The sequence below is a fragment of the Ovis aries genome, chromosome 8 (genome assembly GCF_016772045.2).
Source record: "Ovis aries strain OAR_USU_Benz2616 breed Rambouillet chromosome 8, ARS-UI_Ramb_v3.0, whole genome shotgun sequence".
Taxonomy (NCBI): Eukaryota; Metazoa; Chordata; class Mammalia; order Artiodactyla; family Bovidae; genus Ovis; species Ovis aries.
In genome coordinates, this window is record NC_056061.1 from 30,995,685 (window position 1) to 31,022,804 (window position 27,120).

A 27,120-nucleotide genomic window follows, 5' to 3' on the forward strand; every position below is an offset into this window, starting at 1 on the left:
AGCATATCCACACTATGCATTCTACCCTCCCATGAGTCTCGTAGTATCCATCACCATTATCACATCAGCGGTATTGGGATTGCGGTGCTTGTGTTCAGGTAACCCTATTTCACTTAATGATGGTCCCAAATTGTTAGTGATGCTGGCAGCTAGATGGTCTCTTACTGTGCCTAATTTATAAATTAATCTTAGTGTGTAGGTACAGGAAAAAAACATAGTACCTATGGGACTCATGGACACGTAGTGCTCTCCACCGTTTAAGGTGTCCACTGGAGGTCTTGGGACATATCCCCAGTGGAGAAGGGAAGACTACTAGAAATGTCTTCTCTCAGTTTATTCTGAGACAGTGATAGGCCAGGTCACAAATTTCCTCAGATTCAGATTTTATTGCTCTTTTGATTAGTTCCAACAGCAGATTGCCCAGAGTACAGTCCTGCTGCCAAGATGAGTGTTTATGAACAGAATTAAGGACTGGCCTTAAGGATTGGTTCTCCTCTCAGCCTCATTACAAAGGCCAGCCTGCTTCTGTCTTCAGGATGAATTTTCAGGGGTCCTCGAAGAGTTTTCAAGGCTTCTTTGTTTTGATTAGGGGCTCCCCGCCAGATATATCTCAGTAACTTAAAGCCTCAGACAGAAGGGCTCCTGGAAATGTGTGGGTGTGGCTCTGTTGAGCGGCATCTGAGCACCAGTGGGCGTGCTGCAGTGTATAGATGCTCCCTCCCTGAGTCAGCCTGTCAGTTCAGTTCAGTCGCTCAGTTGTGTCTGACTCTTTGCAACCCCGTGGACTGCAGCTTGCCATGCTTCCCTGTCCATCAGCTCCTGGAGCTTGGTCAAACTCATGTCCATTGAGTTGGCGATGCCATCAGTTGGTCAGCCTGACTGTGCTATTATTATGTGACTCAGAGGACAAATGAGTTTGAGGATACAGGTCACTCATTTAACACACATGGGTTTTTTGCCCTCTGATTTTTTTTCATAAAGATGTTTACTATATTACAATGTGAAGAAACTAGGCTTTCTGGTGGCTCAGACAGTAAAGAATCCACCTGGCAATGCAGGAGACCTGGGTTTGATCCCTGGGTCAGGAAAATCCGCTGGAGAATGGAATGGCAACCCATTCCAATATTCTTGGCTGGAAAATCCCCACGGACAGAGGAGCCTGGTGGGCTATAGTCCATGGGGTCACAAAGAGTCAGATACAACTGAGCAACTGACACATACACACACACACACACACACACACACACACAGAGGTGACAAAATTAATTCAAATAGATCTATACTTGGATATGCTTTCTGTTGCAAAGCTTGAAAGCCTCTGGTCAAAACACTACATCTGTTTGGCCGCTTGTAGTATTGATTTGAATAATACTGTTGATAAATCCATAATTTTCTGAGAAATGAGTTCCCTTCAGCAGTAATTTTCAACCATTTGCTTTTCTCTTCCAAGAAAAGCTCAAAGCCTGTGTTTTATGAGCCGTCAAGATCTGACACTTATTTAGGGTGTTGTAAATCTGTTCTTTCTGACATCAAGACTTGAAGAGCAGAAAGTGGAATGGTATGCATGTGGGGGCCGTTTCAGCCCTTACCTTTGGTTCTGTCTCAGCCAGCAATACCACAGTGCTGAATTGAGGCTGGGGTGCTGTCCTTTAGAGGACCTCCATGTCTCCCATGGGATCTTGGAAATAGATAGGTTATTCGTGGCATTTAAATATTAAAATATTATTTGCCTTGAGTTCTTAATAAAGCTTAAGTGGAAAAACAGATACGTCCTTTAAAATTGCCACTTTTTCTGCAGGTTTTTCCCTGTGAGGAACGAAGCATACAAATTAATCAGTTTATTTCTGTGCTGCTTAGAAAGATCTTGGTTTTAATTTTTTTTTTCTGGATTTTTTAAAATTTCCAAGACTAAAATAAAAGCTTAATTCATCAGCGAGTGGAAAAAAAAAAAATTGGTTGACACCAGAGTTCCGAGAAATTCTATTTTTAATATCTTTAAAAAATTAGATTGACATTCTGTAGCACAGGCCTTCCATTTTGTGATTGTCGATTGGGTAGCCATCCTAAATGATTGTTAAATTTAAAATACAGAAATCAACTTAGCAGTCATATTTGCAATAACTCTGGCGAGAAGTGTGTGAGTTACCTTCTTTTCTGTTTTTCTTTGGATGAGCTAAGTGACTGCTAGTTTTAATTTTCTTCTGTCAATACTTAGTTGTTTGTTTTGCTTTAGAATTAGAACTAGTTTGAAAACTATTGAAATAGATGTGCATTTACCTAAATTTACTGTTTAAAAAATGAGTAGCTAAAGACCACTGAGCTTCTTTTACTTGTAGGTTCTGTTTTCATGGCCAGTAATAACTCAGTTGCAGTATTCAGAGTACTTGAAGTGAAGTGGAGTTGCTCAGTCATGTCTGACTCTTTTCAACCCTGTGGATTGTAGCCTACCAAGTTCCTCTGTCCATGGGATTCTCCAGGCAAGAATAGTGGAGTGGGTTACCATTTCCTTCTCCAGGGGATCTTCCTGACCCAGGGATCAAACCCGGGTCTCCGCATTGGAGGCAGACACTTTAACCTCTGAGCCACCAGTAACTGCTTGGTAACAAATTAATATGTACTTGATTCATTAACATGTAGGAATTTAACAGTACATCCTTACTCCAGTTTTATTTAATTATTGGCTAGGGGTTAGAAGAGATCCTACTATTACAAAACCCAGTGTGAAAGACATTTGGTTATATACTTAAACTCAGCACTGATTTTCTTTTAATTTCTTCTATTTGTATCTTTCCTGTTAATAACTTTGACTTAGAAAAGTTAGATTATTTTTGGTTAGAATGTTTTCAATGTTATTAAGGAAATGCTAATCTTATGTAAGAACATATTATTTTTATAAGACAATTAAACTAATATAAATTAATACAGATCCTTTATTATGTCTTTATTCCTTTTAAACATAGTTGTATCAGACTAGGTTCAGTCAGGAGATAGAAAGCACACAAAGGGTTGAATAGATTGTTTTATATACAGAACTATTAAGCTCTGATAAAAGAGTAACTGGATATATAAGAAAATCAGACCTGGTACCCTAGGGCTAAAGAGGAAGGTCACATTTAGCAGGAGCCCCTTCCCAGGGCTGGGTTTCGAAATCGTTAGAGAAGGTATATTCCAGCACATTGGATTCGTAGAGAAAGTCTCTGTTTTGCCAGGCTGGAGCAGGTCTGCAGTTGCTGGGAAATCAGGAAAACCTGGAGTGTGGGCCACCAGCAGCAAGTGGCACAGGCAAGCAGAGGGAGTGGTGGCTCTGGGAAACTAGGTCAGCCACCCAGTCAGGCCTGCAGAGGAAAGCAGGGCAGTGATATGGGGTAGGGGACTACAGTGTGCAGACGCAGAAGGAGCCGCTTTCTCCTGCAGTGTCCTTCCAGTTCTCTACTGAGAAAGCTTAATGTGATTGTCACGGTAGTGTGTCTGTTAATCACTTGGTCGTGTCTGACTCTTTGCGACCCCATGGGCTGTAGCCCACCAGGCTCCTCTGTTCATGAAATTCTCCAGGTAAGAATACTGGCGTGGGTTGCCATGCCCTTCTCCAGGGGATCTTCCTGACCCATGGTTCGAACCTAGAGATGCTCAGAGAAATTGTGTCCATTATGCCAGTGTATATATTGAAAGCCAGATTTGGAGCTGAGAGTAAATTGATAATGTGCATAGTAATGTCTCTTTTTCCAGTTTACTTTTTTGCGATATGGGTATGTGAAAGCTTTTTACTGTTTTTCTGTACTTCTTATTTGTGTTTGCTTTCCTTCCTTTAGCCCTATTGACATTTTGAATCAGATAATTCTTGGTTGTGGAAGCTTTGTCCTATGCATTATAGTATGTTTAGCAGCACCCATTAGATGTTAGTAACACGCAAATATATTGGTGACATCCAAAAATATCCCCAAACCCAAGGGGAGCAAAACCTTCCCTGCTGAAGGACCACTCCTTTAGCTCATTTCCCCCTCTCTATTAGAAACAGTATATATCTTTCATTAATAAAGATTTGCTTGTGGTTCTTAAATGTTTTATTTTAATAAAGAGGTTGTCTTAAATAATTACAAAATTTTATTTTTAGAAAAGTTATTAGAACTATTTAGTCTTACTCTCTTTATTTCATCTGTAAGTGAATTAGGGCAGAGTTTTCAGTTGGTATAGTCCCCTAGCTGGAAAGGTCAGTTTTCATCCTAATCCCAAAGAAAGGCAATGCCAAACAATGCTCAGACTACTGCACAATTGCATTTATTTCACACACTAGTAAAATAATGCTCAAAATTCTCCAAGCCAGGTTTCAACAGTACGTGAACCGTGGACTCCACACTTTCAGGCTGGATTTAGAAAAGGCAGAGGAACCAGAGATCAAATTGCCAACATCCATTGAATCATTGGAAAGACAAGAAAGTTCCAGAAAAACATCTATTTCTGCTTTATTGACTATGCCAAAGCCTTTGACTGTGTGGATCACAACAAACTGTGGAAAATTCTGAAAGAGATGGGAATACCAGACCACCTGACCTGCCTCCTGAGAAATCTGTATGTAGGTCAGGAAGCAACACTTAGAACTGCACATAGAACAATAAACTAGTTCCGAATAGGAAAAGGAGTACGTCAAGGCTATATATTGTCACCCTGCTTATTTAACTTAGATGCAGAGTACATCATGATAAACGCTGGGCTGGAGGAAGCAAAGGCTGGAATCAAGATTACTGGGAGAAATAACCTCAAATATGTAGATGACACCACCTGAATGGCAGAAAGCAAAGAACTGAAGAGCCTCTTGATGAAAGTGAAAGAGGAGAGTGAAAAAGTTGGCTTAAAGCTCAACATTCAGAAAACTAAGATCATGGCATCTGGTATCATCACTTCATGGCAATAGATGGGGAAACAGTGGGGACAGTAGCAGACTTTATTTTTTTGGGCTCCAAAAATCACTGCGGATGGTGATTGCAGCCATGAAATTAAAAGACACTTACTCCTTGGAAGGAAAGTTATGACCAACCTAGATAGCGTATTCAAAAACAGAGACATTACTTTGCCAACAAAGGTCTGTCTAGTCAAAGCTATGGTTTTTCCAGTAGTCATGTATGGATGTGAAAGCTGAGTTGCCGAAGAATTGATGCTTTTGAACTGTGGTGTTGGAGAGGACTCTTGAGAGTCCCTTGGACCGCAAGGAGATCCAACCAGTCCATCCTAAAGGAGATCAGTCCTGAGTATTCATTGGAAGGACTGCTGCTGAAGCTGAAACTCCAATACTTTGGCTACTTAATGCGAAAAATTTACTCATTGGAAAAGACCCTGATGCTGGGAAAGATTGAAGGCAGGAGGAGAAGGAGATGACAGAGGATGAGATGGATGGCATCACGGACTCAGTGGACATGAGTTTGAGTAAACTCTGGGAGTTGGTGATGGACAGGGAGGCCTGGAGTGTTGCAGTCCATGAGGTTGCAAAGAGTCGGACACAACTGAGCGACTGAACTGAACTGAGACATCTAGCTATTTTGTTGGAGGTCTAGGATTAGAATCCAGAAATTTTTAATGAAAATCATGTATTTAGTATTCTGTTATTCATTCAAGAGCATATATTATGCACGCACTGTAGTAGGTGCTAGAGATTTAATGATGCTGCTGCTGCTGCTAAGTCACTTCAGTCGTGTCCAACTCTGTGCAACTCCATAGATGGCAGCCACCAGGCTCCCCCATCCCTGGGATTCTCCAGGCAAGAACACTGGAGTGGGTTGCCATTTCCTTCTCCAGTGCATGAAAGTGAAAAGTGAAAGTGAAGTCGCTCTGTCGTGTCCGACTCTTAGCGACCCCATGGACTGCAGCCCACCAGGCTCCTCCATTCATGGGATTTAATGATGAAGCAGTAGTAAAATTTCAGCAATGCATTAAGAATCACTTTATTTAGTTATCACATTCTTGTTTGATATTTGATAGTAGAAAAATAATTTTTAAAAGATATTGAATGAATGATTGATTCATATATGAAATGACTGTGGTTAAAGGAGCTAGTCTTAGCATTAAGATGAAGTTTTGTGGTTCCAACTATTGAAACGGTTGTGGGCTTTGAATCAGAAGACCAAGAGTCTGGTTTTGGTTCTTACCTAAACTCATAACAGGCTGGACCTTAGTTGTTGTCTGTGAAATTGCCCTGGACTGACTGGGTTCTAAATTCCCTATGCTACCAGTTCTATTGTAATATGAGCCTTCCTCAGATCGGGATTAAAAATGAGAATAGAGAAGGCCTAGAGGCTGTCACAGTCATTTAGGAAAGGGCTATAAGAAGAAACAACTAAATTTTGTTTTTTTACGTATAACTGTTATGGCTCAAGCAGTATGAATAGATATCCAGTAAATTTGGTTGAGATGAGTCTAGTAGTAGAGAATATGCTTTAATACAGGCTTATCTGAAATTCTGGAGTATTCATGTACTTTACAGAGACTTAACTGAGATGAATTTCTATATATAAAAAATATCTTAATGTAGAATTCTGGGTGAGTTCAAGGTGTTAAAAAAACAACACAGAGAATGGGAAAAATAGTTGTAAATTATTTATCAGATAAGGGGCTTATATCCAGCATTCATAGAGAACTCTTAACAATATTCTGCAACAAAAAGATAACCAATTAAAAAGAGGACGAAGAATTTGGTATTTCTCTAAAGACAAAATGTAAATGGCTGGTAAACAAATGAAAGTATACTTAGCATAATTAGGCCTTATTGTTGTTTAGTCACCAAGTTGTGTCTGACGTTTTTGTGGGCCCCGTGGATTGTAGCCTGCCAGACTCCTGTCCATGGGATTTCCCAGGCAAGAATACTTGAGGGGGTTGCTATTTCCTTCTCTAGGGGACCTTCCAGGCCCAGGGATCAAACCTGTATCTCCTGCATTGGTAGGTGGATTTTTAACCACTGAGCCACCTGGAAAGCCCATAATTAGGGAAATGGAAATAAAAACCATAAGGGGATACCACCTCACATCCACTAGAATGACTGTAATAAGGAAGATGGACAATAATGTGTTGGCAAGTTTGTGGACACATCAGAACCTTCATATGTTGTTGGTAGAAATGCAAAATGGTGTGGCCTCTTTGAAAAACAGTTTGGTGATTCCTCCAAACATAGTTACCATGTGGCACTTAAACAGTTTACTATATAACTCGGCAATTCCATTCTTAGGTAATGTATATAAGAAAATTAAAAATATGCATCCACATAAAAACTTTTATGTGAATATTCATGGTAGCATTATTCATAATAGCCAGAAAGTGGAAACAACCCAAATGTCCACAAACTGATAATGGGTAAACAAAGTGTGGTATCTCCATACAACGAAATATAATTTGGTCATAAAAATGAAGTTCTGATTCATGCTACAACATCACTAAACCCTGAAAACATAGTAAGAGAAAAAACAAAAAACAGATGCAAAAGACCACGTGTTATATGATTTCATTGATATGAAATGTCTGGAGTAGAATAGAGATTAGTGATTTCCAGCAGATGGGGGGAGGGGATAATTATTAATGGATATGCGTTTCTTTGGGAATGATGAAAACGTTCTGAAATTACATGTTAGCAACTCAGTGTATTAAAAAACACTCAGTTATATATTTCAAAACAGTGAATTTTAGAGTATATGAATTATATATCAGTAAAGTTTGTTTTTTAAAAATCAAGCCTAACATTTTAAAAAAGGAATTGTTTAATCAGTCTGAGATTAAAGTTCAACTGACAGTTATTTCTCAAGTGTCAGCTTTAACTTCTTTCAAAGCCTGTCCTATAATTTTATGTTTTTGCTGTTTAACATGTGCAGTGTCTGTCATTTTTCCTTAAATAAGTTCTGATTCAACTTTAGGTCACTGGAAGCTGTGCCTTTATAGTTTAGGTAGTAGGAATAAGATCAAGGGAATCAAGACATTCATCAATACCTGATGTTTTTTGCCATGATACCCTAAGTAATCATAATCTGTTTAGGGTGTCTCTTATGAGAAAAAATGTCTAATGGAAGAGAAAAAATGTCTAATGGAAGAGAAAAAATGTCTAATCTAGGAAGAAGAAGGAGCAATAATGTAGAAAAAATTAATTTTATATCTTGCTTCATGTTTAGTTATGGAAAGGTAAGTTTAAGAAGAAATAATATATAAATAATGCCCTTTCAGAAATTTCTATGAGGAGTGATGAATAAGTTTTCATCTCTTCATATGAGATATTAAATTATAATATACACCTTTAATAAATAATTTATCGTTACAGACAGATTTGACCAGTTTTGGGCCATCAATCGGAAACTCATGGAATATCCTGCAGAAGAAAATGGATTTCGTTATATCCCTTTTAGAATATACCAGGTAGGAAGTAACATTTTTTACAATACCAACTTATGAAAGCCTTGAACATCTTACTTCTTAAAACACTTTTGTCCAATGTCTTTTAAGTTTACATAGTAGCTGAATAATACTTATTAGGACTTTCCAGATCTCTTTCTTTTGGTGGCAGTCAGATCTGAGACTGCACTATGAAGTATGTGACTCATATAGTGGGTCCTCACTCATATAGTCAGTCCTCTTTATTTACAGATTCTGTATTGGCAGATTAGCCTGCTTGCTGATATTTATTTGCAACCTCAGAGTCACCACTCAACAGTACTACCCTGGACATGTGCAGAGTGATGAAAATTTTGATTTGCCCTATATGCACATTTCCAGTGATGCTATGCCTTCTTAAACCATAAAATGTGCTCTCATACCATAAACAAGTGACTTCCCAGTCTATTTAGTGCCACATTCTACACATTTTTGTGCTTTTTATTGGTAGTTTTGATGTTAGAAACGATTCCCAGGCATAGTGCTGAAGTGTTGTCTCTATTTAGAAATGTACATAAAACAAGAGTATGTATTGATGAGTTGAAGAATACATGAGCAGAGACTTGCAGTAACCCTTGTATTCCCGTGGTTCAGTATTTGTTTGCTCAGTGTTTGCAGTGACTTTACAGAACATGAATACTGCAGATGAGAACCGACTCCGTTTTCGATGATGGGTCTTCAGTGCTGTACAACAAAATAAATGGTAGCTTCTCATTGCCATACCCTTTCATGGGTTTAAAAAACTCCATGTTTCTGTAGAGTACTTTAAAACTACCATATGTTTCCTATATAGCAATACAGAGTGAATTTTTATTGAATGAATGGTATCCAGAAAGCAAGTTGCCTACTATCATGGAAAAAGCAGTTAAGAATAGAAACTATTAATAGAAATAGTATCATAGACATAGACCCTCATCTAGCAGGACCTCCATTCAAATTCAAGAGATTGTATCATAACTTCCCTTTGTAGACATTTTTACTATCTCATAGTCTTTACTTACAGTTACTTCAACAGTTATTTTTTAATCTTTTATAGAGCCATCATATAAATGTGTGTTCAAAAAGAAAGTAAACCATCCAACTGAAAACAAGTAAAAACCAAAAATCCCAGTGTACTTCATGAAAAGTTTTTATGACTTTAATAAGGTTGCTTCTCAATTATTAATAAAGATAATGGCAAATAGTCTATTTAGATCATAGATTAATAATACATACAACATAAATAAAATGAGAAAAATGACTGATGGCGTGAAATCAGATAATCTAATTAACCACCTTCTTCTGCTTCCTTTTTTTTTTTTTTTTCAGAAAAATAAAATTTTAATTCTGTAAGTCTTTGTTAAGCACAGATATTACACAGTGGATTTGGAAATGCCATATCTTATTTATTTATACCATATCTTATGAAGAATCTGAGGCAATTTACAGGAATATATTTTGTACAGAAGCAAAATAGAAAAAAATTTAAAATCAGAGCCACTGAAAATATAAAATGGAAACTCAGCATGAAATTACCTAGACTATGAATAAGTGAGATCTTCAAATTTATTAAAATTTTTAAACTTACTGAAATTGCCTTGTAAATTTGACCCAAAGCTTCTTTGCAGCCAGAGCAAGGGAGAAAGAAATGTGATGAGATATGATTTTTTTTCATTTTATATATGATGAAAATTTACTAGGGTATCAGAGAAGCTAACTTTTCTTGGGTACCACATAGGAAAGAAATTTCTCATGTGACCACATTTAGAGGGAACGGGGCAATATCCTTTATACCTCACCTATACTTAGAAACACAATAATAGTTTCAATAAAACTGCTTCCTAAACTAAACTAAAACAGTGTATCATAAACTAAACTAAAGACAGTGTATCATAAGCCATGGATCATCCACAGTGCAATAATGAATTGGTGAAGTAATCGGAAGGCAAAGACAAAAGAAAATTCTAGGTTATTTTATGGAAGAATGCTGTTTATCAAATAAGAAGGAAAGTCACTGATGGAGCAAGGCAATTGAGGGTTGGGATCAATCAGTAAAGGTTAATCCAGTGGAGGAAGAGGTTTTCGGAGACCTGTTAAGGAAAAGGGCAGGAAGCAGTGTTGCCTCTGGCATGGGAGAATCTCAGGTACGGCACAGGAGAGGTAGAACCGCTTTGCACCTGTTACGTTCAACAGCGGGCACACAGGACAGTGCCTGTGCTTGTGTAAAGTAACGTGGGAAAAGGCGGCAGGAGGTCTGCGTGTTTGTATTAAGAGAAAAACTGTCTCTTATTACACGAATTGGTACTGATTGCTTAGACATTCCGTAAGAGAAACTTCCAGAGTGGTTTTATAGAACTAGAATGATATGCTTTGGTTATCCCAAAGAGAAAAGCCAGAATTGAGTAAGATTTTATGGACTAAGTATATGTGGGAGACCTGGGTTCAATCCCTGGGTTGGGAATATACCCTGGAGGAGGGCATGGCAACCCACTCCAGTATTCTTGCCTGGAAAATCCCCATGGACAGAGGAGCCTAGTGGGCTACAGTCCATGGGGTCGCAAAAAGTTGGACACAACTGAGCAACTAAGCACAACACAGCAACAATAGTACTTCTAGTGGGTAGGATGTTTTATGTGGTGTATAAGTCTCATAGGAAAAGGCTATATCTTCACCATCACAAATATAGATATTGGTGATAAAAATACAGATTAAAAGCAGTAACGGCCTATTACAGAATTTTAAGAGTGGTCCTTATGTTTTCTGAATGGATTTCTCCTTTTTTTTTTTTTTTTTTTTTTTTTGTTTTGAATACGGGAACCTACTTTGGGGTTGAACTAGGATGGTGTGGATGGGGACAAGTGAGATTGACTCCGGTGGCTTGACTCTGTCTTCCTAGGGTCAGTAGTTGTAGTGTCACATATTTATGGGAATTCTAAAGCACAGTTTGTAGAACTACTCTTTATCTAGGCCAAGACAGGTTTAGTGATTTGCCCAGGTTAGGAAGTTCTTGATCTAGCTAGCACTCTGGATACACTAATACCTTCAGCATGCTGGTGGTATCTTTGAAGGCAAGGTTAGGGTTTCTTTTTTCTTTTTTCCTTTTTGATTCTGTGTAGTAGGATTTAGTACAGTGTTATTATGTACACTGTAAGTGCTTCACAGGTATTTAATTGAATCTTACAGTATTAAAGCACCAAAGATTTCATAATTCTAAAGCTGAAAAAAAAAATTATAGTTCAAATAATCCAAAACTGAAAAAGCTAGCTGCCTTTAATAAGGATAGTGCTGTTGTAATAGCTGAAGAAAAAACACTTTTAGAGTTAATTAAAATGGTTAGAGACTAGTAGGAGCAAGTGGAAGAGAGCTATTGGAAGGGTTGCATGGAAAAAACAGGGCATTGTATGTACCCCTGAATTCCAGCACTGCACTGGAAGGGAGGCCCCTAAGGCTCTGTGGGAGATATGACACTGACTAGCTGTGTGTCCACAGGTGCTTCCTCAGTCTTGCTGGGCCTTCGTTTCCTCATCAATAAAACGAAAAGGGCATAACTGAGTGAACTTATACATCTGGTTGGAATTGTTCTTTAAAGAAGCCATATTACAGGTTTATCTAATTGTATCAGTGATGTTCTTTTTAAAATGTTGTATACTCCTGGTTTCAGAGCAAATTTATCAGCTTTATAGTAAACATAGTTCTTTCCTTTATGTCACTGTTTGTATGACTTTAAAATAATTTCTTAAATGGTTCATCTTGAAAATTCATTAAATCATTCAGCAGTCATTAATAGTTGTTTGGGACTATTGTACCGTGAGCACCATAGTAACATACCATAAGGCATACCTGAAGCCTAGCAAAGTACCTTATTTGTGGAATTTAGTTGAATAAAACAGAGATTCTAAAGACATTTCCAAAAAACGGGAGCTCCGAAACTAATTTGAGATATATACCTCCCAGCACTTATTGGATGGTTCAGTTCCAGCATGTGTATTTAACTATAGATTGCAAATGCTTGAAGCTCCTTTAGGGAAAGTGGGTATTACTATTACCTAACGTAGGAATTGTAGGATTACAGTTGCTAGAATAATAGTGCAGATGTACAGAATGTAGATCTTCTCTTTCTCATTTACCATTCTTTCCTGGGGAAAATGATCAGGTGTGTCCATACCTCTTACTGCCATATCATAAATACAATGATACTTAGAATGTATGTGAAAGAGAGGGAAAGAGAAAGAGAATGTGTACATGTGAGAGAGAATGGTTTTCATAAACTTCTATAATTAGACAGAAAGTGGGAAGCTAGAGAATTCTCAAAATTTGATTGACAAATCCTGGTTGCCAGGTGGGGACTCTGTTAGGGCAGAGCTTGCTGCCTGTTCTTTACTTAGTCATGGCAGTGGCACTTTTTCTTCAAGCAGGTGGAGACAGAGCCTCAGGGTTTTATCGGAACTCTTTATTGACCTACGTAACTTTGCTGTTGGCTTTACCTCTAGCTGGTTTGGTTTTGAACTTGATTAAAATTTTAGACATGAGATGCATAAGTGAATATAAAAATTTAGGAGTCCCAGTTTTTGCCCACTGTCTGTTGGCTGGCTTTTTCCATTTCCCTATTTTATATTTTTGAGTCTTCATATATACCTTGACCAAAGGAAGATGGGATCTGCTGTTTTCCTAGATTATATGATCTAAAGATAATACCAGATTTCTGCTATTGACTCCCTTATATATAGCTCTTTAATTTGTATGGTTGGGATAGTCCATTGATTCAGTGTAGCTTTTAATGTATGTGGCATTTTGATTAATCTGTACCTTTGTTTAATATACTAATAGATCTCTGTACTGTTTGAGACCTCAAATTAGTAAATTTGAATAAAACCTGGAAATCCAGGTTTATTAATAAGACAAACAAAGGGCATAATTTCGCTAAACTTTTTTTCTTTGTTTAGAATTCTAACAGAATTCCTATATAGCAGGGGATAAAAAGGGAAGGACAGTGAGTATACTTGACTGAGGTTCATTTCATCTTTGGAGGCCTCACAACTGTCTTATGAGGTAGGGATCTTTATCTGATTTCCCACATGAGGAAGCTGAAGCTGAGGAATTCTAAATGACTTGCCAAGGGGCACACATATAAAAAGTGTGAAGACTAGAATTCAGACCTAAGTGAGACTTACAAACAAAATATTATTTTCTTCCTAAAAATTAAGTTTACAGAATTTTCAAGACATAATTATCACATAAAGTGAAGTCCATGAAGTCCACTTTGACCAAACCTAGAAAATCCCTAACTATCAACATTCTTTAAAGGTTGACTTCTGTGCAGATTGTTGGAAAAGTTTAGTTCTTTTTCATCTGTGATTTGATTGTCAGTAGGCTCAGAATGACTGTCATCCAATGACAGAATTTTAGTGGTAAAAGTAAAATAGGACCAAAAGTAGTTTGGATATCCATTATTGACCAGAATGTGTCATTTCTGTCATTTACATAACACTTTGGTTTGGTGTGTGTGTTTCGGGTCTGTGTTCCTGAAATCCAGGTGCTTCATATTAACTAGTATTCTAGAGATGAGGTTAATGGCAGGAAATGCCTCAGAAATGTAACTAAAATGTTATTTAGCCTAGCACATAAACAGATGTCATTAATGAGGGTATCTGTGAAAAAGATTTGTAAACTGACTGTGACGTCCTCAGGCATTGATATTTAGGTTGTAGTGTGAAAATTAGGCACATAATTTCTGTTTTTCAAGAAGCAGTGGGTTTATAAGTGTTATCTGCCGGTATGCTGCATGTAGGAAAAAGTTGTCTCATTCTTCTAATCATTCACCAAGTTCATTTGTTCACAAATATTTGCATGCTGTGCTTGTACTGTGCACAGGGGATACAAGTGGTGATTAATATGGTACATCACCCTTTAAGAATTTATAATAAAATAATAAAAGAAAGAAGTGTACAATCAAATTTTAAATCACAACTGTGATTGGTGCTGTGAAGGAGAGGTATATAGTGCAATAAAGGCTAGTTCCGCTGAGGGGAATTTGATCTGTTTTAGTAGGGCAGAGAAGACTTCTTTGATGAAATGTCCTGTCTTTTGAGGTCTGACAAATGGATGGAATTAGGTAGGCAAAGAGTAGTGAGAGGACTTCTGTAGGCAGAGGGGATGTAAGTATGAGGACAGCCTGTTGCTCTTGAGCACAGAGTTGGGGGCAAAGTAAATATGTTGCTTATTTTTCTTTTGGGTTATTTATCTTGTTATTTTACAAAAGATTATTTTTATAGATATTAACCATTTTCTATCAAACTGTAAAATATAATCACAACTTTAAAATTCATCTTGATTTTTATAGTATCTTTCTGTAAAAAAAATGTTTTTAATGCTTTATATGCCCAATTATTAATATATCTTTTTCTTAGTCATATATGGATTTCTTTCTTTGTTAAGAAGGCCCCTCCCCATACACCTGCAGGTTATACATAGTTTTACCTAGCTTGTAAGATTGGTTTTTAATATGTAACTCTTTAGCTCATCTGGAACTTATTTTTATGTGCTGTATGAGATACAGGCATACAGCCTTATTTTCTTCCAGGTGATAGCTAGCTGTAGTGAGTTTATTAATATATAAACTAAGGGTGGGCACACTTTTTTCTGTAGAGAATCAGAAAATAAATATTCTCAGCTTTGTAGAGCAAATGGTCTCTGTTGCAGTTGTACAGTTCTGTAGCTTGGAAGCAACCATAGACGACTTGCAGTTGACGGACATGGCTGTGTTCCAATTAAACCTCTATCTCCAGAATCAGGACAAAGGCACAGTCTGGCTTGCAGGCTGTAGTGTATTGATTCCTGATATAAACTATTCTTTTCCTATTAGATAAAAGTGCCACTTCTGCTTTACATTAAAATAGCTTGACTGTAGGGATCTGGTTTTGAATTTCCTCCTCCATTCCATTGGTTTATTTGTTTATTTTTATGGCAGTTTTATTTTTATTTGATTTTAACGTTCTGATATTTGCTGGGGCAATTCACTGCTTACCTTTTTTCCAGTCTTTTCATGGTTAATAAATGGAAATACATTTCTGTTTTAATTTTGGTAAAATTCACCTTTTTATGTCATTAAATCTTCCCATGTAAGAACACAGTACATTTTTCTTATTCAGATTTGGTTTTATGTTTTCCAGGAGGGCCTTTGTTTTTCTTTTAAATTTATTTCTAGGTGTTTTTTTAGATTTTTTTTTTCTTTATTTCATTTCCATTTCTGGATATTTATTTATGTCATCAGCCAAAAAAACACACAAGAAACCCCTCTTCCCACCATTTTGTCAGCTATCTCTTGTTCTTGCGGCATTGCATTGTTAGTATTGTGTTGCCAAGACTGTGTTAAATAATAATGTTACTAGCAGTAATCAGCCTTTTCCCCAGCTTTTCCCTTAGCCTTTGGGATCTGTAAACTCATTGGTCCTCAGGCTCATGTCCACCCAGAGGGGAAATATTGTAGAGGTTTGTAGTTCCCCCATGTAGATCTTGCCTGCTTGCTCTCTCTAGTAGTTACTTTAGCTCAGAGAGCCACTTTGTTGTTAGGAGACAGATTTGGGAATAGAAGGAAGAAAGGGAACCATTAAGCTTCCATGCTCCCAGAATCCTCTCCACATATAATTGTTATTATGCTATTTTTTTCATGTAAAGAATTTATAGCAGTAATTCTCGGGGCAAGGTATAATGCTAAATTCGTGCCCTAGTTGTGGTGGTAGCATACTACAATGAAACACCTGTGCTTAAAAACAGGACTTGTATTTCACATGTAAAGACAAGAAAGTATAGAATGGATGATCAGTTCTCAAAGTAACTTCACTTCTGATTCAAGTGAAGACAACATTTAAAAAACGATAACTTGCAAGTTGAAGGCATATCATTCATTTTCACCTTTCTGTAGAGATACAGCTTATGAAGTTAATTTAATTTCTTTACAAAGTATTTTAAACATTTATTAAACATCTAAAGAGAATTTCTTCTTTAGTAAATGCAAAGAAGCAGCCGAGCCTCTGTACTGTGCTTGTATCTTTGTTCCCTTCACAATGCTGTGCACATAATAGGTGCTCACAAAACACACAAACTATGTCTAACAAGCTAAGGAAGTTCTCATTATCTATGAAGGTGGTGGCCATTCTGGTCTCTTAATAAATTAGATGTAACATTCATACTATACATTTTACTGTAGAATTCTGGGCTGGATGTTCTGTTGAGTAAAGTATCATTGAGCTTCCCAGGAGGCTCTGGTGTAAAGAACCTGCCTGTCAGTGCAGGAGACCTAAGAGACATGGGTTTGGTCCCTGGGTCAGGAAGATCCCCTGGAGAAGGAAATGGCAACCCACTCCAGTATTCTTCCCTGGAGAATCCCGTGGACAGAGGAGCCTGGCAGGCTACAGTCTATAGGATTGCAAGGAGCTGAACATGGCTGAAGTGATACAGCATGCACACACACAATTCTCTACTATTCTCTATCATTCTCTACTGTTGCTCTAAGGTGGAACAGAGCTGTATGAAAATATAGTAATAAATTATTTTTGTGCAGCACTTTATGTTTTGTGAAATACTTTGATCTTCACAACATCTTTGTGTGGACAGAGCAAATATTAATGTCTCTTCTAAGCTGGAAGTTAATGAACAGATAAAGGACACAAAGCTAGTAAGCAGTGGAGCAAGGACTAGCGTGCAGATCTAGCTCTGTGTGGTATATACATGTGCATATATTCTAAAAGAATCTCTTTTTTGCAAGAGCATGAATATGTATTGAGACTTTAGCAGTTGAATATGAGATGAATGTTTTGCAGACATAGGTTAGTTCAGTTAATGAAGAATTAATTGGGGGTATTGAGTTTTAAGAGATTAAAAAAATAAGAGTCCAACAATCTTTTCTTTTTGCTGTTTGCTGCCTTTGCTTTTGGTGTCAGATCCAAAGAAATTATTTGCATGACCCTGTCAAGCAGCTCACCACGTTTCTTACCGCTTACTGGTATCTACGAGCTCAGTTTTCTTCTAAGAGCTTTATGGTTTCAGGTCTTACATCCATCCAAGTCTTTAATCTATTTTGAGTAAATTTTGTGAATGGTATAAAATAGTCGTCCAGTTTCATTCTTTTGCATGTGACTGTTCAGTTTTCCCAGCCCTATTTATTGAAAAGACTGTCCTTTCCCCATTGTGTATTCTTTGATCTCTTGTCATAAATTAATTGACCATATACATGTCTGTGGGTTTATTTCTGGGTTCTCTGTTCTATTCCATTGTTCTGTGTGTCTCTTTTTATGCCAGTACCATACTGTTTTGATTACTGTAGACCTGTAATACAGTTTGAAGTCAGGGAGTGTGATGCCTCCAGTTTTGTTCAGCTTAAGATTGCTTTGGCTATTCAGGGTCTTTTATGGTTCCACACCACAAAATCTTATGATCAAATAGTCTATCTAATGGGTTATTTTTTTGAGATGTAGTTCACAGACCATAAGATTCACCCTTTTAAAGTGACAGTTTTAGCATTTTACAGAGTTGTGTAGTCATCACTACTGTCTAGTTTCAAAACGTTTTCATCACCTCTAAAAGAAACTCCATACCCATTAACAATCACTTCTCTTTCCTTCTCCCCTGGCCCCTTGGAACCACCAGTTTACTTTCTGTCTCTGTGAATGTGCTATGTGGACATATAAATGAAATCATATTACATGTGTCTTTTTGTGTCTGCCTTCTTTCATGTGATGTAAGTTTCATCTGTCTTGTAGCATGTAGTACCTCATTCCTTTTTATGACCAATGTTCCTTTGTATGGATATACCACATTTTGTTTATCCATTCATTGGTTGATGCATATTTGGCTGGTTTCCACTTTAGAGCTGTTATTTTTCTATGAACATTCATGTACAAATTTTGACAGTGGGCATATGTTTTTAGTTTTCCTGAGTGTATACCTAGGAGTGAAAATGGTCAATCTAACTCCATGCTGAGCCTCTTGGGGAACTGCTGTACTGTTTTCCAAATCAGTTGCACCATTTCATGTTCCTGTCAGCAATGAGTGAGAATTTCAGTTCCTCTATGTCCCTGCCAACACTTGTTATTATATGCCTTTTTGATTAGTCATCCTGAGTGGCTATGAAGGGATATTTCATTATGATTTTGATTTGCATTTCCCTAATGATACTGAGCTGGAGAAGGAAAAGGCAACCCACTCTAGTATTCTTGCCTGGAGAATTCCATGGACGAAGCCTGGCAGGCTACAAGTCTGTGGGGTTGCAAGAAGCGGACACAACTTAGTGATTAAACTACTACTGCTTATGATACTGAGCATCTTTTCATGTACTTACTGACCATTTGTATATTTCCTTAGGAGAAGTATCTTTTCTTGGCTTATTTTTAAATTGGGTTGTCTTTAAAAAAAATAATAAATAGGGTTGTCTTTTCACTATTAAGTTGTGAATATATATATATATATATATATATATATATATATATATATATAATATGAAAGTGAAAGTCGCTCAGCCATGTCCTGGTCCATGGAATTCTCCAGGCCAGAATACTGGAGTGGGTAGCCTTTCCCTTCTCCAGGGGATCTTCCCAACCCAGGGATCCAACCCAGGTCTCCCACATTGCAGTCAAATTCTTTACCAGCTGAGCCACAAGGGAAGCCCAAGAATACTAGAGGTGGTAGCCTGGCAGATCTTCCCGACCCAGGAATCAAACCGGGGTCTCCTGCATTGCAGGCGGATTTTTTTTACCAACTGAGCTATCAGGGAAGCCCCGGCTTCCCTGGTGGCTCAGAGGGTAAAGCATCTGCCTGCAGTGTGGGAGACCTGGGTTCAATCCATGGGTTGGGAAGATCCCCTGGAGAAGGAAATGGCAACCTACTCCAGTATTCTTGCCTGGAGAATCCCATGGACTACCAGAGAAGCCTGGTAGTCTACAGTCCATGGGGTCGCGAAGAGTAGGACACGACTGAGCGACTTCACTCAGTCATAGAGTGAATATATTTTATATATTCTGGATACTAGACCTTCACTAGATATTTGCTTTGTAAATAGTTACTCCCGTTCTTTGGACTGTCTTTTTACTTTCTTGGTCGTGTCATTTGAACACTGAAGTTTTTCATTCTGATGAAGTCCAGGTCTTTTTGTTGTTGTTGCTTATGCTTTCATATTGTCATATCTAAGAAAACTTCGCCTAATACAAAGTGCATTTCCTTCTAAAGTTTTGTAGTTTTGTTTCTTTCATTTAGGTCTTTAATCCCCAAAACTTGAATGTTTTAAAAATTTTCTTGCTCTGTTCATTCCTCTTAGGAATAGCCTCTACTTCCAAAGTGCTTCGTAACTCAGCTCAGATGTCATTTCCCCCAAGAAGTCTTCCTTGATTTCTCCATATGTGCCCCAATCTTTCACACCATGTGTAAATTATTTTCTCTTTCTCTGAATTTTGTTTTAAAGCATTCCCTTCTACTTTTTATTATGGCAAGTGTGTACATTAGGAAGAAACCTGAAGAATCATCTCATGTAACCCCCTAATTTTAGAAATATAACAGATAGCTTGCACAGAGCTCTTACCCAAATGTTCAATTGGATATTTAATGGCAGAAACAGAAGTAGAACTTGAGTCTTGCATTTCCAGCCTGATTATTTTTTCTACACACAGAATTTGTAACATAGGCATTTCTTAAGCTCTTTTGTAGTATTTCACCATGGATCTGTTAAAGTCTGTGTACAATTTCTCTGTAAGATGTAACCTTGGGAATTCCTGAAGGTCAAGGAGTTGTTTCATTTCTCTCTGTATCTTTATAAATATTTCTCAGAGACTTTTTCCTGCTAGAATCAATAAATGAATAATGCTTTGGTTTAGAATTAATATTTTTAATATAAGATTCCAATGATACCCCCTTAGATACCTTCTGAAAGAAATTGATACATTGAGGCCTGTAGGGGGCAGCCCAACACAGCAAGTTTTGATTGCCCTTAGTAAGCTGCCTACTATTCTCTGAGATCGTTTTCGACTTAAATTGCTTCTTATGTGGATTTTTGAAAAACGAAAGCAACGATTAATGACAAACTTATTTGGTGGGTTGTGTTTTTTTTAATTGTCTTGTATAGGAATGGAAAGTTTTTGATGCTGATGATACGCTGTTTTGTTTTTAAAGCATTTGTGTTTTTGTTTTGTTTAGTCACTGAGTTGTATCCAACTCTTTTGTGACCCCAGGGCTGTCACCCACCAGGCTCCTTTGTCCATGGGATTTCCCAGGCAGGAATATTGGAGTGGGTTGCCATTTCTTTCTTCAGAGGATCTTCCCAACTGGGTCAAATCCTACTTTGCAGGCAGATTCTTTACCATCTGAGCCACCAGCGAACTCCTTTAATTCCACAGTAGCACAGATAATATAATGGCAAATGTTGTCCCTAATTTATTGTTAGAGAAGTTAAAGCATGCAAATTAATAGTATTATCGCAGACTACTGCTGCTGCTGCTAAGTTGCTTCAGTTGTGTCCGACTCTGTGCGACCCCATAGACGGCAGCCCATCAGGCTCCCCTGTCCCTGGGATTCTCCAGGCAAGAACACTGGAGTGGGTTGCCATTTCCTTCTCCAGTGCATGAAAGTGAAAAGTGAAAGTGAAGTCGGAAACTACTAGTTATTATTAAATGAAGTCTGTATTTTCTTATTAATTTGTTACACTTAGCTAGGTCATTGTTTCATTTACTATTTTCAAGAATAAAAAAGATTGCTGGTAATTAAGGTAAGCTATAGACAAATAACAACAATATCTAACATTTATTGAGTACTTTGTGTGCAGGTACTATTTGAAATACTATTTTACATGTATTCATTCATTTATTCCTCATTACTGTCCTCTGGGACATATGCTGGTACTGTCCCCATTGTGTGGATGAAGTAATTGATTGATTATTGAAAATTGCCCAGGATTACTCAGTAAGTGGAAGAGCTGGGGTCTGAACCCAGGCAGTCTGGCTGCAAAGCTCTCACCCTTCATCACTGTGCCTTTGGTACTTTGTTAAGCTCATTACTTTTATTTTCTTACTCCTTTCTATCACAACTTTCCATTTGAGACTGTTTTCCAGTTTTTACACACATCAGGCTTCTTATTACTCCACCCTTTCTTTTGTTTTCTGCCTTTTTTCTTCTTCTTCTTCTAGTAGAGAAAATGCATGGACAGAAAGTAAAAACATGACATCCTCCCTTTAGTGTGAAGAGATTGAAACAGATAGTTAAAGTTGTGTGGTTTTCTTTCTCTTTTATTTAGAGAATGTTCTTTTTCAAATTACCAATTAAGCAGTTTTTAGTGAGCACAGTAAAACACGAATTCTCAAATTTAGGGATGGAATGAACTTCTCTCTTCCTGCTTAAGCATGTAGTACTATGGGATAATTTTAAGAACTGAAATATTAAATATCTTATCTTTAAAAGATAGATTGTGATAAGATGGTCTTAATTATTTCACTAAAAATGATTTTTTAGATCCCTTTGCAAAGATCCTTATATTTTATTATGGTATTCTAATATATGTAAAAATTAACCTTACTTCCAGTTATTGGTATGTATTTTCTGTCTCATTCTTTCCTTTCCATAATTTCAGCTTTCCTTAAACACTCTGAGAATATGAGTAGACATGGTAAAAATGAATTAGACTCCATCTAGTCAATTTGAAAAAAGCTTAGGTTAACTGACAGACAAAAAAATGATAATTTGGCTAAAATGAAAGTAGAGCTGTTTCATACCTAAGTGTTCAATGGTATTCATATCACAAAATAAGACCTTAGTGTGTAATTTTTTTAAAGAAAATATTATCAAATTGTTTACTCCTTGGTTTATTAAGGCACCTCATATTACAGTTAATATTTGAGTTTCTTGGAGGAATCACCCTATTCTATGGTTAAGCTATACCTGAGGATGGTTATCAGCTGCTTTAATGAGTAGATTTATTATATAGCCTTCCCATCTTTTTCTAACTGACATGGGTTTTGGTTTCTTGATTTACTTCTGGCCTAGTGAAGTCTTGGTAGATGCTAAGCTCAGTCCCTGTCTAAAGAATGTTTATTTCTTCAGCCTTACTTTTCAAAAAGATTTCCAAGACCCAGATCATCTCTGTGTGTGTCATTATCACATTTTTCTTTCAGTCTGTTTCCGTCTCAGAGAATGCTACCGTCCAGAAATGATGCTCTGTAGGGTGATCATTTAATCTGTTGACAATTTCATGGTGTAAGAAAATTTGCTTAATCACTTATCTATTCCAATAGTGAAAACTACCTTCTGATTTTTTTTTTCTGTTCTTCTCATAAATGATTTTCATGTAACAGGCCAGAAGACACACCACCTGTCTGTTAAGAACAGAATTACTAGGCCTTGATTCTTAGTAGTGGTTCCTTCTTTTGGGTAAATATGAGAATTGCTTTTGGTCTAATTACTCATACTTCTAAAATAACTACTTACTAATAATTTCAAATAGGTAATGCATGTGTGATTGTTTAGGAATATTAGAAGGAAAAACCAATTCAAAAACACAAAGGCTAATATTCCTATTATTTCTGGCCTGAGCCTGGAAGATTTTGTTTTGGCATTTTATATCCTGGTGTCTTACTCTTTGGTGAAGTTTGTGTCTTAGTTGTTGGATCATACCCATGTTTTTTTAATTTTGTTTTTAATTGTCAAGGTTTTGCAGGAGTTTATATATTTGCTTCATGAGTCTTGCAGGTTGTTTATAATAAGACAAGTACTAAGCAGATGATATAAATACAGAGATTTATATAGATATATTGATGTGTGTACATCAGTTGTATTGATATTACATATAAATGCAGAACTTGATATGTACATATTTGAAATTTCTTGAATCATTAGCTAAGCAAGTTGCTGCTTTTGCAGAGGATTGTGCTATATTAAAATGTTAATTCTCCGTTAAGAAATATAGTCTGATATAAACAGTCAATTGCATTGTCTTTTGATGCCTTGGGAGCATTTTACAGAATATATCTTGTCTCAAACAAGGTGTATCTCTCAAAGGTCTGTTTCCAAAAAAAACCCTATAGAGGTAAAGGAATGTCAGTGCTGGTTCAAAGAGCTACTGTTTGAGTGTGTTGCTTGAAGCAGGTAGTGGGTAGTGAGAGCTCTCTATCAGTGGAATGATGAGTCTTGATCACAGTTAGGTTCCACAGAATTGAATCTACATTTGGAAACTGTATATGAGTAGACCATGCGTCTACGCTGGGTATGATCTTTCCATGAAAGTCACCTGTCTGCTATGTTGTGACACAGTTATGTACATGACATAAATTAATTAAAATTATACTAGTTGTGAAATTGTATGAATTAGCAAGGTGAGGATTTCAAATGACTGTTGAATTCATTGAGGAATGATTTGTATATTAGATGTGTGGCTGAGTTCATGTGCACGAAACTCTGAGAAGTCAAACTAATGTTACTTATTATTGAACTTCATTAACCATGTGTTACACCGTATTAAATCTGTCTTCAAAACATTGTAAATGATTATTACATTTGAAATGTAGAAAATTAACATACTAAGAAATAACATGTGTTTAGAACTAAAGACTCAGAAATCCAATGTAGTATTCTTAACATTTTGTCTAGATTTTTCAAAACTTGGATAAGGGAAACATTTCACATGGATGAGAAGAGTTTGTCCTGCTCATTTAAAATTTGAAAGAAATAATGTATTTCATTAGGCACTTCTGTCCTTTTAGTCTTTCCTTCCTTTCTTTTCCTCCTCTATTTTTCTTTTTCTTCATCTTTCTGTCCTACCTTCTTCTTATACAGAGCCCTCCCTTTTCTCTACCTCACTAATTGAAAAGTTTTTACTATGTAATAAAGCATTTCCTATTTCAATTAAAGTTTTGAAGTTTACTTTTAAAAGCAGAGCTTTTTAAAAGGAAAAATACCTCTATTAGCTTACATTTAAAATCCTTTTCATCATGATGAGGGTAATTATCTGTTACTTCTAAGAAGTAAGCCATAGCTAATTTCTGACTCTGCATCCACGTTTAAAGTGACTTAGAATCAGCTGGGGACAGTTCTGACGTCTGCTTGTGTAATGCAGCATTCATACTCTTCACTAGGTGTTCATTTTAGCTACAGATGCTTCATATAAAACAGGGTAGAGTAGCTTTCAAAAGGATCTGCACATCAAAGTGTAACTTGAACTCTGGTTTTTACGTTGCTTAAGGAATCCTTAATGGAGTAGAACTAACAAATTTGTTCTTCCCGCTAACACATTATCGTTTTAAAGCTTTAAAACCTTTTTTCTTCCGTGCCCTCTGAAGCCATAGCACATACAATTGGATAGTTTTATAATTTCAGAATGTTTTAACAATATCCACATTAAATGTCATCCTATTTCATGCTCGGTGCAAAGAAGGTTTCCTTTAATTGTAATTAATCCTGGAGAATAATGATCTGCTTTTGGAATGATAGGTAAAATTCCTTACATAATAGAGCTGTATTTTAAGTTGAAATACACTCATGCTGTAGTTTGGCTGATAACTGTTCATAAGTGTAGTGACAATAGCTTTTAGCCATAGTGTATCTTCTTTTGCCTCATCACAGTCTTCCATTTCGCAGATGGATAAGCTGTCAGTAAGTTAGCCAGGAATTAATCTTTACTGTCTGTGGCCCTCTTAGAACCTTACTTTAAAAATCACTGCTTTACTCTACTACTAAATAAGAAAATGTTTATGCGATTTTAAAACCTCCATAGTGGAAAGAAACCTGTAATTTTGACTTGCTATATTGGCAGTATTGAAAAATTATCTTAAACTAAAATTCTGTTGGAATATGTTAGCCTGTTTTGGATTCTAAAGACAGTACTCTCTTCACATATTGTGTTCTAAAAATTTGAATTTGTGAAGGAGATAGGACTTGTTATTATAAGTAAAAAAAAAAATTTAGGATAGGCCATGTAATTGGTAATGAAATTGAACTATGATATTGGTACTGTAAACTGTGACCTGCATTTTAGAATATCATTCCTTATCATAAAATCTTAAGTCAAGAAACTGTGAGAGGAAGAGTCCCTCTTTTCTGTTCAGGTCATGGTAATGTAGGTTGGAATCAGACGTTCTTCTCCAAGGAAGGAGAGGCTGTTTCTCTGCTGCCCTGACTGGTGGAGAGGGTTCTGGGAAAGCTCAGAAATAGTAGACATAAGGAGTCTACAAGCTGGGCAGTTGTCCTTGATCAATAAGGACATTTTTTTTATAATCCAGACACTGTATTTGGTATGTATTTGGTTAGTTCTATTTTATATAACACCTTATTGTTAAATTCTGAATCCATCTTAGTAAACTGCCATCCACTTTAAAACTAGGTTTTATAATTTCAAAACTTGAGACTTCATTTTAAGTATCAGAACATGAATTTTAAGTGAGTTAAACAAATTAAGGGAAACTTACTTAAATTCCCACAAACAGCTTTAAGATTGCCATGATGCTTTATAACTTTTTAAAGAAAAATCTATAATTTTTCTGAATTGATGAGGGCAGGGATATTTCTTTAACATTATTTGGAGGCTCTTGACCTCATTTGGAAATTTTCAATTGGTAGGGTATAATTATTGTTTCTTAAGAACTCATGAAATAAACATAGAATGATGAATAGTTATAAATCAGACTATGATGAATCTGCGTTATCACTCTAGAAGGCCTCTTCCTACTTCCACCCATTTGAGGACTTTTTAATAACAGCTTCATTGAAGTATAACTTTGATATCAGAATTCATCCTTTTGTCTTTTTGGTTCTGCTGCAAGGCAAGCGGGATCTTAGTTCCCCAACCAGAGATTGAACCCATGCTCCCTGTGGTGGAAGTACAGAGTCTTAACCATTGGACCATCGTGGAAGTTCTAAAGTTCACCCTTTTAGGTGTGCTATTAATTTTTTAGAATATTCACAGAGTTGGTGCAACCATCACTATTTTGTAATTTCAGAACATTTTTATCACCCCGGAAAGACCCCATCCCTAATTAGCAGTCACACCTCATTCTTCCTTCCTTCCAGCCTATGACAAGTTCTCCCTCCCCTCCAGTTCATGGTGACTACTGGTCTTCCCCCTCTTCCCCAACACCCAAGATTGGTATATTCTGAACATTTTGTGTAAATGGAATTTTAAAGTATATGGCCTTTTGTGTCTGGCTGCTTTCACTTGGATTATATTTCCATGGTTCATCAATGTTATGGCACGTTTCTGTTCTTTCCTGTTTATGGCCAAGTAATACTCCGCCGCTTGGAAATACCACCTTTTGTTTATCTCTTCACTGATTGGTGGTTGTTTGGATTTTTTCTACCTTTTGCCTGTTATGAATAAATGCTGCTATGAGCATTAATGTACAAGGTTTTGGTGGACATATGCTTTCAGTTCTCTTGGGTAGATATTTAGGAATGGAATTGCTGGGTTATGTGGTAATTCTGTGTTTAATCTTTTGAGGAACTGCTAGATTACTTTCCAAAGTATATATACCATTTTACATTTCACTCACCAAGTATAAGGGTTCCAATTTGTCTACATCCTTGCCAACATTTGTTATTTTCTATCATTTTAATTATAGCCATCTTAGGAGGTATAAAGGGGTATATGTATTTTGGTTTTAATTTGCCCCTCCCTAATTACTAATGATGTTAAACATCTTTTCATTATGTTTAATGACCATTTGGATATCATCTTAGGCAGGATATCTTCAAATCCTTTGCTCTTTTTAAACTGGGTTTTCT

At 36.8% G+C, this 27,120-nt stretch overlaps 1 protein-coding gene across 20 annotated transcripts in view; it reads left to right on the forward strand.

Annotated features, from left to right (window-relative positions):
- The window catches only part of ATG5 (autophagy related 5), a 179,489-nt gene that overhangs the window by 96,374 nt on the left and 55,995 nt on the right, over positions 1–27,120 (forward strand). For 18 of the 20 annotated variants that reach the window (XR_003590118.3, XM_042253358.2, XM_060419537.1 and 15 more), the window contains one exon: positions 8,288–8,382. Coding sequence is in view for 19 of the 20 variants with exons in the window: in XM_042253358.2 (XP_042109292.1) it covers positions 8,288–8,382 (95 nt within the window). In the remaining variant the exon portion in view is untranslated. Of the gene's footprint in view, positions 1–4,317; positions 7,773–8,287; positions 8,383–27,120 lie in introns of those variants that run through there. The other 2 variants (XM_060419534.1, XM_060419535.1) reach the window with 1 other exon arrangement.